A 16,329-nucleotide genomic window follows, 5' to 3' on the forward strand; every position below is an offset into this window, starting at 1 on the left:
AAGGGTACCACTTCTTTGTGAAGTGGCAAGAACACAATCATAGGCGTGCGTGATTCCAATACTCCTTTCAAGACAAACTCCGAGACAACTGAGAAAAGTGAAATAAGGGAGTTACAAAGCTAAAAACCAGGAAAAGGTTTTTGTGCAACGTATTGTCACCACACTGAGTTTGATAATACACTGTTGCAATAAATTTCGAGCTGACATGTTGTGCCTTGTGATTAACTTCCCATGCATGGTGTTCTCAAGTGATGATACAAACTATCTGAGATAAGGAACACTGTTCTTGGAACGACGGAGTCGGAAGTTAAGAAGGCAAACGGGTTGTGGGATAACTTTGCAAATAGTTGTCTATGCGCTCTAATAAACGTACGAGGGTTGGAACTTTAATAGTGGCAACTACTTATTTACAGTTCGTACAAAATAGATACGAACAAAATAGATACATACAAAATAGATACGTGTTTCAAAGTTTTGATGACCTTCAAAGTAGTCACCAGCCTTGTGTATAACCCGTTGCCAGCGATGTGGAAGTCGTAGGATACTTTTAGCAGTGCCAGTTAGGTTTGATAGTTCGAGCTGCCAGGTTTATTGCCCGACGAATTTGTAGCAGTTCTGAAGCGAATGCCGTGAAGTGTTTCCTTCACTTTATAACTCGAGTTGAACTAATGAGGGCTTCAGTGAGGGAAGTGCAGTAGGTGGTATAGCACACAGCAGCCCCATCAGTCAAACAAATCAGTAACAGCTTGCACTGTACGTGCTTGAGCATTGTCCTGCAAAATGATGGTCATGTCTTTCAGAAAGTGTCATCACTTCTGTCTCTATTCTGTTCATTTTTGGAACAGGACCTGTGACCAGCTTCAGCCAACAATTCTCGCTGCATGAGGCATTTCTGGAGCAACCCTGGGGTTTTTCGAAAGCGTCAGATTGAACTCTGTGCGACGTTGGTAGTCCCGCATAAAAATTGGGAGTCGCCACAAAGAACATTGCGCAAGTCGCGTGAATAAATAAATTTTCTACTGGGATTTTCACTTTCGTCAGCAGACCAACTTAAAATTCTCATTTTCACTTGCAAATTTCGATTCGACAATTTTCGGATCAGGTTTACCTTCGTCATCGCTGCAAGTTTACTTCGCATTACAGAAATATGTTGCATATGTACCATGTGCGATTCGATTGTCATTGGAATACCGGCGAGATACATATAACGATGTCACGAACTGCACGGCCCCTCCTGCCGGAGGTTCGAGTCCTCACTCGGGCATGGGTGTGTTGTCCTTAGCGTAAGCTAGTTTAAGTTGAAGTAGTGTGTAAGCGTAGGGATCGATGACCTCAGCAGTTTGGTCCCTTAGGAATTCACACACTTGAACATATAACGAGAAGACATATGACGAAAAGGAAACAATAATACTGTATACTTCCGTGTGTGTGTGTGTGTGTGTGTGTGTGTGTGTGTGTGTGTGTGTGCGTGCGTGCGTGTGTAAAGCGACATGTAACCACTAAGAGTAATTTGCGAGTGGATCGACTACTATCTTCGTTTGCAATTATAATGACTGGGATGAGCTATTTGTGTTGTGCCAACATGGTTTTCTACAATAAGGCTGCGTCTTACCCCCTCCACTATCACTTATTACAACTGGGTCTCTCCTCCGTCTTAATGACCTCGATGTCGGCCAAACGCTCCAGCCTTCCTTCCTTACTTCTCTGCATGTCTCATTCAGATCATGAGTAAATAAGAAGTTTGTTAAGTCATCTGTCTTGCTTCGTGAAAAGATAAAAGTAAACATATCGAAAACCTAGCGTATGAGTATTTGTTACTATTTGGTCTACCATTTCGAAGGATATATGTGTTTACCACTATATGCGAAAACAATGCACTCAGTAATTATCATTGTGTACTTACCTCGATTCTCCTGACTGAAACGAGCACCTCAGCTAATTCAGCTATGCCTCTAACGAAAACCATGGACATTGTCTGGGCCAAAACATTGAAGTAAGTCAGAACAACGAACACCTGAAACATCGTGCACATTGACCGGTTAGATAGATATGTACAATAGAACTCGTCCTTTGCAGTTATGAACCTGTAATTGAGAGGGCGCATTCCAGTTAGATAACGACTTTGGGCTGCTTTATGCAAGTATAGTATGGGAATATTTGGGAAACATGCACATGTAACTCAACTTTTAAATGCTACAAAAGTAATTTTCATTTAAAGAAAATGATTTTGATTTACCTTGTCTGCTGTAAGGTCGTTTCCTGTTAGAACAAAAGTGATCAATGAGCAACACAGTGCGACTCGGGTGGTGCATAGGTTGAATGACATAAAAATTCCACGTATGTAGGATGTTTTAATGATAACCTTCAGCTCCAGCCTGAAAAATACGATATTTTAATTTGTGCCATCATATCGGAGAGGTGTACTCGATGAATGTAAGGGATTTCTAACATGACATCACATGAGGCAGCGGTCATTAATGATGCAGAACTGATAGTCGTGAGTGGAATGAATGGCAGCTTACTCACATTAAGATAACGCGCGGAAGTGGTTACTTACTTTCTGGCCAGCTCAATTAGCTTAGCGAAAGGTTTCTCCCAGGCGTACATCTTTATCACTTGCATTCCGGAAATGATCTCATCCGTGAGACGGACTCTCTTGTCTGTTTTTAGCGCCGTCTGACTGCGGTATTTCGATGAGAGCTTGCCCAGATACGCTGAAAGATAATTTTGACATGATATTTAAACGTGTGATCTATTAGCTGTTAAACGACGTTAATGATAGCTCTGACACTTCAGATATAAGTTTTTATTTATAAATGTTGACAGTGTTGCGGGAGTCATTAACAGATAAAACTAATGAAAATATACATAGATGCACAAAAAACATTCGATTCTGGAGCCTTTTCGTCATGTATTACCATAACAAGAATTAGATCACTAGACAGATCAGATAAAATACATCAATGGCAGAACTACACATACAAGACTGTTTACATAAAATTTTGCCTCACTGTAGCTTTTAAATTGTGTAATATGTCTGAGAAATAAGGAAAACATAACTACTGTTTGTGTAGACGTAAAGAGAACATCTACCATCTATCTGCAAAACCTCTACAGAATGTACCGATCTATGAAAGGGCCTTTTGACAATCTCCGTTGACGATGATTATGAGAAGATAAAATGTCATACTCATAGTGTGCGGTAAAGAAACGTTTCTTTTTACATCCATGGTTGCAGACGCACAGAACTAAATAACTGAAATCGAGCAGGAAGTAACAAAGGACTATTAGAGGAAAACTGAAAATATTAGACTCCTGCAGAGGAAATAGAACACCTCGAAGAATTTAGGCAACATAAATAAACTCATACTTCTAACTTAAAACACGTCTTGTAATAAATCTGTATTGTGTAATACTTATCAGGTACTATTTTTCCCTGTGCAATATAATCTATCACAAAGAAACTTTAGCATCCTTTGGTGTAGTGGCCATTGTCTTTCTATAAGGGGCTGTCAAAAGAAAACGAGACAGGTTGGAAAAAAGTAATTAAACTGTTTATTATCTCAAAAGTAATACATTTATCCTACTGTTAGAGAATATGGTCACTGCCTTCGTGGAAAAATGTTGGCGGTTGCCTATGGAACCATGGTTGTACCCAGGCGTTCACCTCTTCGTCCAAAGCAAGTCGATAGCCATGGATGTTCTTCTTCAGGGCTCTAAAAATATAGTAATCGAATGGAGAGAGATCAGGGCTACACGGAGGATGTGTAAGGGCTTCCTAGCGAAACTTCTGCGCGTAGACGAAACAACCTTGGCAGCATGTGGAACTGCCCACATGTTTCGAGTACGTTGCAGAAGTTTCGCTGGGGAGCACTTAAACATCCTCCATGCAGTCACTATGTCTCCTCTTGCAATTTGCGTACTTTTGGAGTCCTGAAGGAATACATTCGTTGCCGTCGACATGTTTCGGATGAACAGGTGCTCGCTCGGATACAGTCCGTATGGCTGTTACGTTTGAAATAATAATCATTTTATTTACTTTTTCCCCATTTGTCTCGTCTCGATTTGTCAGCACCTTATAGAAGCTGAAATAGACTTTCCTGTTTTACTGCAGGTTCAAATGGCTCTACGCACTATGGGACTTAACATCTTAAGTCATCAGTCCCCTAGACTTAGAACTTCTTAAACCTGACTAATCTAAGGAAATCACACACATCCATGTCCGAGGCAGGATTCGAACATGCGACCGTAGCAGCAGCGCGGTCCCAGACTGAAGCGCCTAGAACCGCTCGGCCACAGCGGCCGGCTTTACAGCAGGATCCCACTGCTTTGAGTGAAGTCTCGTTCCTCGCAAGAAGTGGTGGATTCACGCAGCATCCAAAATAGTAAACTGGCGCACAAAGCCAGTAAAATCCTCATTAAAACGTCCCAAACGATACTAAGACGTCCATGCACCAATAATCGCCGGTTACTCAATTCCACACATCGAACGTTTTCGATTTTTCATGTGTGACTGCAGTTTTGGATGTTCTTCAGTTGGATCATCTTCACGAAAAGTATAACCATGTCTGGTTTCAGCCGCGCGGGGTAGCCGCGAGGTCTTGGGCGCCTTGCCACGGTTCGCGTCCCCCCCTCCCCCCCCTCCCTCCCGTCGGAGGTTCGAGTCCTCCCTCGGGCATGGGTGTGTGTGTTGTCCTTAGCGTAAGTTAGTTTAAGCTAGATTAAATAGCGTTTAAGCCCAGGGGCCAATGATCACAGCTGTTTGGTCCCATAGGAACTTACCACCACCCGTCTGAATTTAGCTGTCTATTTGTAAAGTACTGCAAAGCAGGAATGTATTTCATATAAACCTTCATCTAATTTAAACGAATTTCCATTGGCGATAAACTGTTCAAAAGAAATATATGATAGCTTAGTAGTCCAGTTAATCCACTCGAACGGCACACACAGGATACGACTTTTCAAAATGCGTGCAAACAAAACTATTCCGTAGATCAAGTGTACTTTTGGCTTTTGTTGTTGTCAAATATAGATCAATAAAACAAAATTTCATTGATGGCAGCGCCAGCTCTGGTGTAGCCCAATAATCTTTCACCTTTTCGTTGTATAGCCAACAGAGATGTATAATAAAATATCACTGGGTTAAGATATGTTTTGAATAAAAATGAAAGCAACTCAAGGTAAGTAATTTGTTACAGACTGAGTAAAAGTGAGCTACACCTACAAAGTGGAGTCACAGAATAAATATTTTGTACTTGTCACCCACAGTTAGCTGGAATGGCAGAAATAAGAGAATAATAAACCGGGAAAAGTTCGTTTTTGTTAAGGTTAAAAATGGCTCTGAGCACTATGGGACTTAACATCTTAGGTCGTCAGTCCCCTAGAACTTAGAACTACTTAAACCTAACTAACCTAAAGACATCACACACATCCATGCCCGAGGCAGGATTCGAACCTGCGACCGTAGCAGTCCCGCCGTTCCGGACTGCGGCGCCTAGAACCGCAAGACCACCGCGGCCGGCTTCTTAAGGTTAATGCAGTCTGTTTCATTTTATGTCTGATCATTATAATCGGCTATGTTGCCATTAAAATGAGTGTGTCTAAGGATCGTGGAATGTAAGTGGCGAGGCAGGAAAGGAACATGATTTGGAGTGGCTTGGAAATAAACCATTCGCTCGATTCCAGAAACAGGAAGTAGGGAAAGTGTTCTGGACGAGCAGATTGTAATGCTACAACGATTCGAGACGACAGTAACACAACGGTCACTGAACTAGCATCAGCAAACATGCGTGTTTTTGAACATATTGCATTTGAGTCAAGCTTACACATTTAGTTAAGATACAATGCAAGTTGGTGGAAGTAGTTATGTAGTCCCCAGAAGTAATTGTGTTACTTCGACTAGAATAATTTCGCTGTTCACAACAAGAATATAAAAATAAAACAATAGACACTTGACGGCTTTACCTTGAGTAGGTACGATGACGAAGACCAGGCCAATTCCAACGAAAGCGGAAGCACCAATCATAGAGTAGATGAAGTAGGCGCAGATGCAGCCGGTGACTGGCGCGCACCACATGCTGTGCATGAACACGGACACCAGGTCGAACCTACTGACGTCGTTGGACAGCAGGTTCACCACCTGCCCAGCAGCCGTCTCACCCAGCGCCGTGCGGCTCAGCCGTAAGGACTGAAATATTGTGTTATTTGTGTCTATTGCTCTTTTTGCAACGTAAACCTCTTAGCTTATTGATTCAGTATGTTTCAAAATACATTGTTGAGGAGACAAGAAACGTAATCAAATTCCAATAACTATTACCTATATACACTTAAGAAATAAAGAAGAGAGAGAGTGAAGGCAGGCTTAAAATTTAAGACGCAGCTAACTACGGGGGTAATCCCAAAAGTAAGGTCTCCAATTTTTTTATTAGTACATAGACCTGTCTATTTCTACAATGGTTTACATCAGTTTACAGCTTGAACATTTAGCTATTTTTCGACACGATCACCATTTCTGTCGATGCATTTTTGTAGACGATGTGGCAGTTTTTGTATGCCCACGTCATACCAGCTCACCGCCATGCTGTTCAGAAAGTTATGAACCTTTTCTTTCACCTCGTCGTCGGAGCTGAATCGCTTTCCGGCCAAACGTTTTTTTAACCTAGGGAACAGATGATAGTCACTGGGCGCCAAGTCAGGACTATAGCGTGGGTGGGTGGTTATGTTCCACTGAATCTGTTGCAGGAGAGCAATGTGTGGGGGAGCGTTGTCATGTGTATGTGTACGACCTTGCTCAACATTCCTCTTCTCCGGTTCTGAATTGCCCGTTTGAGTTTTTTCAGAGTCTCACAGTACCTGTCAGCATTAATTGTGGTCCCAGCGATTCATCCCCGACGACAAGGTGAAAGAAGAGGTTCATAACTTTCTGAACAGCATGGCGGCGAGCTGGTATGACATGGTCATACAAAAACTGCCACATCGTCTACGAAAATGCATCGACAGAAATGGTGATCGTGTCGAAAAATAGCTAAATGTTCAAGCTGTAAACTGATGTACACCGCTGTAGAAATAAACAGGTCTATGTACTTATACGAAAATAGAAGACCTTACTTTTGGGATTATCCTCGTAATTGTGTCACAAAGAAGTTGTTAAAGCATCGTGCCAGCCTCGCTCTACTGATGTAACAGCGCCATTTTGTAAAGTCGTTACCGATATCAATAATTGCTTCTTAGCCTACATACAGTCTCATAAATTAATATTTTTTTAAATGTAAATATCGAGAAACTGCAGTTCGTTTTGTTTCTCTCGTGCTGTAGTATCAAGGGTTTCATGAATATTTCATGAAACTCTTAAAAATAATTCATTGATGATACTTAAACCTTCCACTTTCTTTGACAGAATTTTCAAATATTTGGAAAAAGTCGTGGAAGATGACTTGTTGATCATCGAAGATCTTTACAGTGACCATTTACAGTGCGAGAAAGTAGTTCTTCGCGGATATTGACTTCCCATCATTCGTCATGCCAAATAAAAATCCATGGTCATGGACTTCTCAGACCGGGCTAACTGAAAGGTAGAAACAACTGCGACCATTTCATCGACTGGAAAATACACTACTTTTGCAAGACTTCAGAACGACAGTAACTTTCACATGATGTTACTGCCAAGTAACATGAACTTGGACGATACATAGAAAGAACAGCTACATTATAGTACAAAAGGTAACTGAAAGAAATGTCCAATGAGACGACCAGAAACAATGCTTTTATTTAAAGACACTGAAGTCTCTGCGGTTCATGATAGACCCCTGGACGAAACAAAAGGCGTGACGCGGTTCTTAATAGTGTGTGTGACCACCACGGAAGGCAATGCACGCTCTATAACGTGTTCCCATGCTGATTACAAGGTTGGTGAGGAGTTCTTCTGGTAGGGCGTTTCATTCCTCCACCAAGGTGGATGACAATTCGTGGATGGTTGTTGGTGCCTGTGGACGTGCTGCAACACATCTCCCCAACGCATGCCACTCGTGCTCGATGGGATTTAACTCGGGGGAAAGGGAAAAACCAGTCCACTCGCCAAATATCCCCTCGTTCCAGGAGCTCCTGCGCTTGCGTTGTGCGATGCGGTCGCGGACTGCCATCCATAAAATTGAAGCCACGGTCGAACACAACCCCACGTGGGGATTAAGTACATTGTCAGAACATCATTGACGGGCGAGTGTACTATTTTCAAATATTTCGAGATCAGTATGCCTGTGCAACTGTTTGACTTCGCGCACCATAGCACCTGGGTCACCAAAATGATCATATTCTGTTCCTGGGTGCATTACATGTTCCCATCCATCGCCATATAAGAGCACGTCCAGTATCTTCGAAATGATAGTTTTGGGTCCAAGTGTTACAGTGTGGGAGGCGTAATGTTGTATGGGCGTACTGGTCTCCACATCTTTGACCACAGTACACTCACCGGTCAACGTTATTGTAACATTGTACGTCTTCCCAATGTGCACCTCATCAGGGATGCATTCGGCCCTTATTTCAATTTTACGAATGACAGTGTGCAACCTTATCAAACAGCCGCAGTTGGAGGAGCTGTTGGAACGAGAGCATATGCAGCTAACGGACTGGCCTGCACTTTCACCCCGACTTAAATCCCACACAGCAGGAGTGGGATGCGATGTGGAGATGTATTTTAGCCCGTCCACATGCACCAACGACCATACTAAAGCTGTCTACCACGCTAGTGGAGGAATGGAACTCTCTGCCATATTCCTTGACTTCCGGAAAGCGTTTTACTCGGTGCCCCACTGCAGACTCCTAACTAAGGTACGAGCACATGGGATTGGTTCCAAAATATGTGAGTGGCTCGAAGACTTCTTAAGTAATAGAACCCAGTACGCTGTCCTCGATGGTGAGTGTTCATCGGAGGTGAGGGTATCATCTGGAATGCCCCAGGGAAGTGTGGTAGGTCCGCTGTTGTTTTCTATGTACATAAATGATCTTTTGGATAGGGTGGATAGCAATGTGCGGCTGTTTGCTGAGGATGCTGTGGTGTACGGGAAGATGTCGTCGTTGAGTGACTGTAGGAGGATACAAGATGACTTGGACAGGATTTGTGACTGGTATAAAGAATGGCAGCTAACTCTAAATATAGATAAATGTAAATTAATGCAGATGAAAAGGAAAAAGAATCCCGTAATGTTTGAATGCTCCATTAGTAGTGTAGCGCTTGACACAGTCACGTCGATTAAATATTTGGGCGTAACATTGCAGTGCGATATGAAGTGGGACAAGCATGTAATGGCTGTTGTGGGGAAGGCGGATAGTCGTCTTCGGTTCATTGGTAGAATTTTGGGAAGATGTGGTTCATCTGTAAAGGAGACCGCTTATAAAACACTAATACGACCTATTCTTGAGCACTGCTCGAGCGTTTGGGATCCCTATCAGGTCGGATTGAGGGAGGACATAGAAACAATTCAGGGACGGGCTGCTAGATTTGTTACTGGTAGGTTTGATCATCACGCGAGTGTTACGGAAATGCTTCAGGAACTCGGGTGGGAGTCTTCAGAGGAAAGGAGGCGTTCTTTTCGTGAATCGCTACTGAGGAAATTTAGAGAACCAGCATTTGAGGCTGACTGCAGTACAATTTTACTGCCGCCAACTAATATTTCACGGAAAGGTCACAAAGATATGATAAGAGAGATTAGGGCTCCTACAGAGGCATATAGGCAGTCATTTTTCCAACGTTCTGTTTGGGAGTGGAACAGGGAGAGAAGATGCTATTTGTGGTACGAGGTACCCTCCACCACGCACCGTATGGTGGATTGCGGAGTATGTATGTAGATGTAGATGTAGATGCCAGAAGAAATCCTTAGCAGCCTTGTGTCTAACATGGGAGCACTTTGCAAAGCGTGCACTGCCGTCCGTGGTAACCACACACCCTGTTAAGAACCATGTTCCGCCTTTTGTTTTGTCCAGGAGAGCATCGTAAATCGTGGGGACTTCATTGTAATTATTGTCTTTGAATGAGAATGTCGTTTCTGTTGGTCTCATTGTGTTTTTCTTTCAGTTACCTTCTATGCTATGCTGAAGCAGTTATTTCAATCAGCGGTCGAAGTTTCATCAAGATATGTTACGTGGCAGTGACGCATCATGCGAAAGTTGGAGGATGACTGTCTTTGTGATCCTTACAATGAGGAGGAGCTGTGTCATACTGAAACTACAAACGGTCCCCAAAACGTATTCTGAAAAATCTTAAGTATAGTTGTTTATCTATGTGATCGAGAAAATGATGAATCTGGCAGCCTGCCGGTCAGCTAACGACGTCAGACATTTAATGTGACAAAAAATTCACAATACTGTGTGTGGTGTCTGTTTTGCAAGACCACGAATAACTGTTGCTTGTATCATGTAAGCCAGTGTAGTAGAAGCCTCGTTCATCACCGATAAGTATACTGGAAACAAATCAACTTAAAAAAAAAAAATAAGTGCGAAAATATAAGAAACTGAGAACTGGTTCTTATTTACAGATGGTCAAGACACTAAGACTTTGACTCACTTTATTTGTCCTGTTGTATCATGTGTGAGGGAGAGACAGTCACAAAAGGAAAACTGCCTGTAGACAGTTCGAACGTACGGCGAGTAATGGTATCCCTCAGCGAAACGGCAGCAGGGAATTGGAAGGATCGTCTTGTGCACTCAGCGTGCATGCCTGGGAGCCTCATTTAATATGTTGAACACAGTTTTATCAGCAACCGCCGAGGAAATACGGTACAACCACCTGTAGACTGGCGCACGTTGGAATGAGAAACGCTTGTCGTCTGGTCTGACTTGTAAGACACAGTAAGAGCGTGGGACTGCGAAGGAAAAGTTGAGACGGTGTTGTGTTTTTACATGGTGTTTTGATCATTATTGCTGGAATTTTCTGGAAGTGAATGGCCATGCACTTGGATGTCCAGCGACTGGCAGAGATGATTGAGAAGAGCAGCATTGCTCACGGAATTTCAGAGAAACACACTATCTACAGCATGGCCCCAATAACTGCTCGTGGTCCACCGGTCCTGAGTCGAGTGGAAGACTTGAGCCAGATGTTTCGAATGTGCTGTAACAATCTGGGCTGCTACTTCTTAGACTTGTGTCATGGAGCTGAAAACCATGCGGTGCTCTTGAATGGCTACATTTCAACCGAGGCAGCTGACTGTGTCTGAGGTCCACAAAAGTTCTTTTTTATTTTATTTATTTATTTACTTTTTTTGCGGCTCTTCGTCGTTCCAAATAATAATAGCTGTAGGAGAACCGAAGTATTCGAAATATTAATGTCAGAACCAAAGACTTCCCGCGAACTAGACTATTAAAATAGTAGTGGTTACCTACCGAAGTATTCGCATCAAAGAACAGAAGTATGACTCTCGCATTATATGTCCGTCGAAGGGAGTGATGCGTTTGAGTATCAGTCTTGTAGACTGCATGCTAAGTAGCATGCTCCAATACATGGAGTGGAAGATTTGGAAAGATGGCACTTCCGAATAAATTGCCAATATATTGGGTACTGATACGTTTTTTTTTTTTTTTTCATTGTAAATTTATTTCAGAAGGCTTTCTGACTCATTCCATGTCCCTTTGAATTTTTAAGTTCACAGGTTCATAGATATGCTTGGTAAATGAGGCAGAGACAAGTGTGGAACTCACCTTGCGGTAGATGAGCGAGCAACAGGAGGTGCGCATGCGCATGCCGGTCCTGAGTGCGCCCAGCATGTAGTGGTTGAAGGAGACCGTGCTCAGAGCCGTGATGACGACGATGGCGGCGGCGTACAGCACCGCCTCTTCTCTCGGCATGGTGCGCGGCGGCGTGAAGTACTGCAGCAGGTAGCCCAACATCAGGGGCTGCAGCATCCTGCCGGGCAAACAGGCATTTGCAGTTACCTGACTGGACAGCGGTTTCCTGACTCTCTCAGCCGGTGTTTTTCTCCGGTGTGAGGAATAATCACTCAGTGTTTAGCCGTTGTTTTCACCATTTTCAGGAGTGGTACTGGCAAACTTGTAAGACACAGCAAGAGCGTGGGACCCCGAAGACAAAGGTGAGACGCTGTTTTGTTTTTACATGGTCTTTCGATCACTACTGCTGGAATTTTCCGGAAGTGAATGGCCATGTACTGAAAATGGCACAGAGATTCCGAAGTACCCTATCTGATGAGAAGTCTCAGGATACCTATTATTGGACATTAATGGGGGGAATGTACGATGGGTATACTTTCAATGATGATCCTCAAAAGCCGAAACCAGAGATAGCAGTGATGTTGGACGCTGGGGCTGATGTCGGGATTCTGGGCAGGCCAATCCATTGGAATGGTACTGTTTACAAACTATTGCCTCATAGATACTGTTTTATGACAGAGTGCATTGTATTGCTGGTGCAAACAAACATCGTCTCCGCATTGTTCCCCTGCTGTACGCTGTACACAGTGCTCTAAAATGTGTTCATATCCTCCCGCATTTAGCGATTTCTTAAGGGCAAGTAGGGGACCACACCACAACCGCGAAAATCATCCCTATACCGTAACACCATCTCTTACGTACATCAGTCGCAGTTGACACTACACTTGATGACAGGTAATGTTCTCGAGGTATTCGCCTAACCCAAATCATCTCATCGGATTACCGCAAGGTACAGTGTGATTGATCTCTCAAAATCACTCGTTGTTAGTCATCCACTGTCCAGTGGCGTCCCTCTTAACGCTACTTCTTTGCACTGAAAACAAAAATATAGAGCTTATGAGAAACTGCTCGACCATTGTACCCTGTTCTCTTTAATTCCCCACATGTGACTGAAGTACAAAAGCGAAGAAACAACCGCAGATAAACCCAAACACCGCGAGAATATTGAAAATCTCGCGCGACGCGCGTGCTGTATAGCTTAAGTGCTTTTCGTAGGCCAGTTTGAGGTAGTTTTCCGACTTGATAGAAAACAAGCGTCCTGCATCAATATGTTCGTTTCAACTTCCTCTATATTACTGTGGCACGTTGTAAACAGTGAAAATGTATAATACAGGAAACAAATAGAAATGTACATTAAAAGTGTTCTGTCTCAGAAACCATCCGGATAGGGCTTATATCCATATCAAGTTTTTTGTTCAGAATCACTATGCTATCACTCGTAGAAACACGTTCCTTTCCTCCTGACTCACCCTGTATAACGAAACATACCCTGTATATATATTCTCTCTATCTCCGCACACACAGTCTTTGTGCTGGCTTGATTGCTGGTGTCATTTTGGAACACATGAATTATTCCTTCCGCGGATTACAAGTGTGGTTGTAAAACATCGCATGAAATATATAGGGTGAGTCAGGAGGAAAGGTTTGTGTTTCTACGAGTGATAGCATAGTGATTCTGAACAAAAAACTTGATATGGATATATGCCCTATTCGAATGGTTTCCGAGACAGAATACTTTTAATGTACATTTCTATTTATTTTCTGTATTATTCGTTGTCATTGTTTACAACGTACCACAGCAATATAGAGGAAGCTGAGGTGAACATATTGATACAGGACGCTTGTGGTCTATCAAGTTGGAAAACTACCTCAAACTGGCCTACGAAAAGCACCTAAGCTACAGCGCACGCTCGTCGTGCGAGATTTTCAATATTCTCACGATCTCCCCTCGCAAACTGTTAGTCCTAGACAAAAAATAAATAGGACCTTTTTTTGCAGCAAACTGAGACACGTTTCCGTTGGAGTGTGGGACTCGTCACCCTTCTCCCTCCTAGTGCTGCGGCAAAGGGAAAGGCTGCATCCCACATGCAGTCTGGCCGATTGTCCGTTCGCGGACTTATGCCACAGGCTTTAACTTTACCTTTATAAATTTATTAAAGAAGATCGTACAAGACTGATATTAAACGTGTTCTATCTCGGAAACCATTCGCAATATGGCATATGTCCCGTTGAAGATTTTTTGTTCAGAATCACTAATACTATCGCATCTCAAAGCATGTACCTTTCCTCCTGACTCACCCTGCATATATATATATATATATATATATATATATATATATATATATATATATATATAAGAGAGAGAGAGGGGGGGGATAATATACGTGGGAAAACATCGTGTTCAAACGCTCTGCTATTGTAGTTAAATCTGACTGCGAAGAAGAATACGAAACAGCAGATTTTTACAGCTCACCACAGAATTTTCTTTCTAGCCGCCATTTTTAACAGAAAACGTGCCGTCGGAATGTTTCTTAAGAATATCGTGTAAAAATTTGAAATAAGTCGAACAGGAACTTCTCGAGTCATTTTTATTAATAACCTTTCCCCTATATATTTTAGTACAAAGAAACATATACTATCTGATTAAAACAAACCGAACACCCCCTATGTAATGCGGAATTGATCACTAAACGTCACGAGAGATGATAAAAGGAGGCGGAGGATACTGAAACAGTAACGGCACTAAGGGGTCGATCAGGAGACTTTAGTGACTTCGAACGTGAGTTAGTTTTTGCATGTCATCGGGGTAACATATCCATCAAGGATATTTCAGCCCTTCTAAAGCTGCCCAAATCGACTGTTGGTGATATTTATATAAACAGTGCACTGTTTTATTTCCTTCCGTGCAGTAGGTTTTAACAGAAAAACTGTAAATTCGTAAAGTTGTGTTTATGATTTATCAGCTAGTGATTAGAAAACCACTAGAATCAGAATCGTCCGAAACTTTGTAATGTTACCTGTTCGCAGATTAAAACTGTGCGAAATAGTGTCAATGAAGCTACTATCATCCCATACGAAACAGCTACAGAGGTCTCTCTCATACCCTGTACTCTAATGATCCCAACCAATTTGAACGAATCAAGGTTTCATTTGCAGTAACAACAAAGAAGGCTCGAGGTCACAAATACAAATACGTTGCAAATGATTCACGATCAGCGTGTTTTTCGTATGGTCAGATTTAAGTTACCCTTTCACGAAATGTTAGTTCAGAAAATCAGTTCATATTTTTACCACACAGTATCCAAAAAAACGAAAAATTCTTTACATTCTGAATTTTGTGATTGTATCGCGTATGAAAAATTTAATCATACCCTGTGATTTATTATAATTTCGAGCTCTATGTCTCCAAAGTGGACTATTTCACAGCAAAGGTTCGAAATTTGCTTCCTTACACAATGACCAGGGATACCCTAGATTAGGATGTACATCCAACTCCCATAGCCGGGTCCACTACTATGAATATAATTGTGTTCTTGAAATGACGAAATCTTATACTTGGTGGCAGTTGTGAACACGGAAGAAGTAGTGCGACAGCCTTAAGATGACCAATATAGCACTTGTACATTTATTGTTAACCAGGCACAGAACACGTCTGGTACATGTATTGTACAGCGTCTTGTTAATTCTAAGTTTATCTGTAGACGCAAAGAGAGTCATAGCAGGCATATGCAGCCTCAACTTACCTGAGGACTATATCGTAGAGAAATATAAGACATCCCATTCTGAAGTACTCCAAGCCGAACGTCCGCACTATTGCACCTATGAGGCTAGGTTTCTTCTTCTTGAGCTGTTTCTCCCATTGCCTGAAACAAGAATGACAGATATATAACTTACTCCGAATCTGCAAATCTTTTCGTGTATAATGGTCAAAGTTTTTGCTTTCACTGACAACAGAAACCAACGGATGCTATCCATTTCGTCTGTAACGTTGTTATCTCTGTAGATCTCTCTGCGCCAAGTATTTCCCAGATTGTACTTTTTGAGAGCTTCCCGACATAATAACTGCTTTAGTGGTTTACGGGCGTCGCTTCGGATTGTGACCGTTTATCCAAACGAATAAAACACGAATTTGCCGAATCTTTCTTCTCCTGTGAATGGCGAATCTGGAAAATTAAACAATAAGTCTGAATTTCTGCAGCCGTGTGTTCACCATACCACACATTCCGCACCTAAATTGATTTTTCAGATGCAGAACAAACGTATTTGGGCAGATTGTTTACCGGTGTTAAAGAAGTGCAAGACTATCAAAAGGCCAGAATTTTATGTCCTCACGTCATCGAATATAGTGTGTGCCGTAAATGATTTAGTATTTGATATTTTAACTGTATGAATAAATTAATAACTTATAATTCAGTAATACTACTACAGTGACCATTATCTTATTTTAGCTTTATGTAGTAACTAATAGAAATTACTGATAATTGTTTCTTGAACTTTTCTTGTATCGCGCTTTATCAGAGCATAAGTGTGCGCCCCTGGTAGCTGAGTGGTCAGCGTGACAGAATGTCATACCTAATGGCCCGGGTTCGATTGTCGGCTGGGTCGGAGATTTTCTCC

General features: G+C 42.2%; 1 protein-coding gene across 1 annotated transcript in view; it reads right to left on the reverse strand.

Annotated features, from left to right (window-relative positions):
- LOC124776230 (ATP-binding cassette sub-family C member 4-like) overlaps positions 1–16,329 on the reverse strand; it is a 170,146-nt gene that overhangs the window by 102,510 nt on the left and 51,307 nt on the right. Inside the window, exons 3-8 of the mRNA XM_047251089.1 lie at positions 15,456–15,575; positions 11,686–11,890; positions 5,965–6,187; positions 2,558–2,714; positions 2,237–2,375; positions 1,904–2,014 (exon numbers count right to left, since the gene is read on the reverse strand). Coding sequence (XP_047107045.1) covers positions 1,904–2,014; positions 2,237–2,375; positions 2,558–2,714; positions 5,965–6,187; positions 11,686–11,890; positions 15,456–15,575 — 955 coding nt within the window. The remainder of the gene's footprint in view (positions 1–1,903; positions 2,015–2,236; positions 2,376–2,557; positions 2,715–5,964; positions 6,188–11,685; positions 11,891–15,455; positions 15,576–16,329) is intronic.

The sequence above is a fragment of the Schistocerca piceifrons genome, chromosome 2 (genome assembly GCF_021461385.2).
Source record: "Schistocerca piceifrons isolate TAMUIC-IGC-003096 chromosome 2, iqSchPice1.1, whole genome shotgun sequence".
NCBI lineage: Eukaryota > Metazoa > Arthropoda > Insecta > Orthoptera > Acrididae > Schistocerca > Schistocerca piceifrons.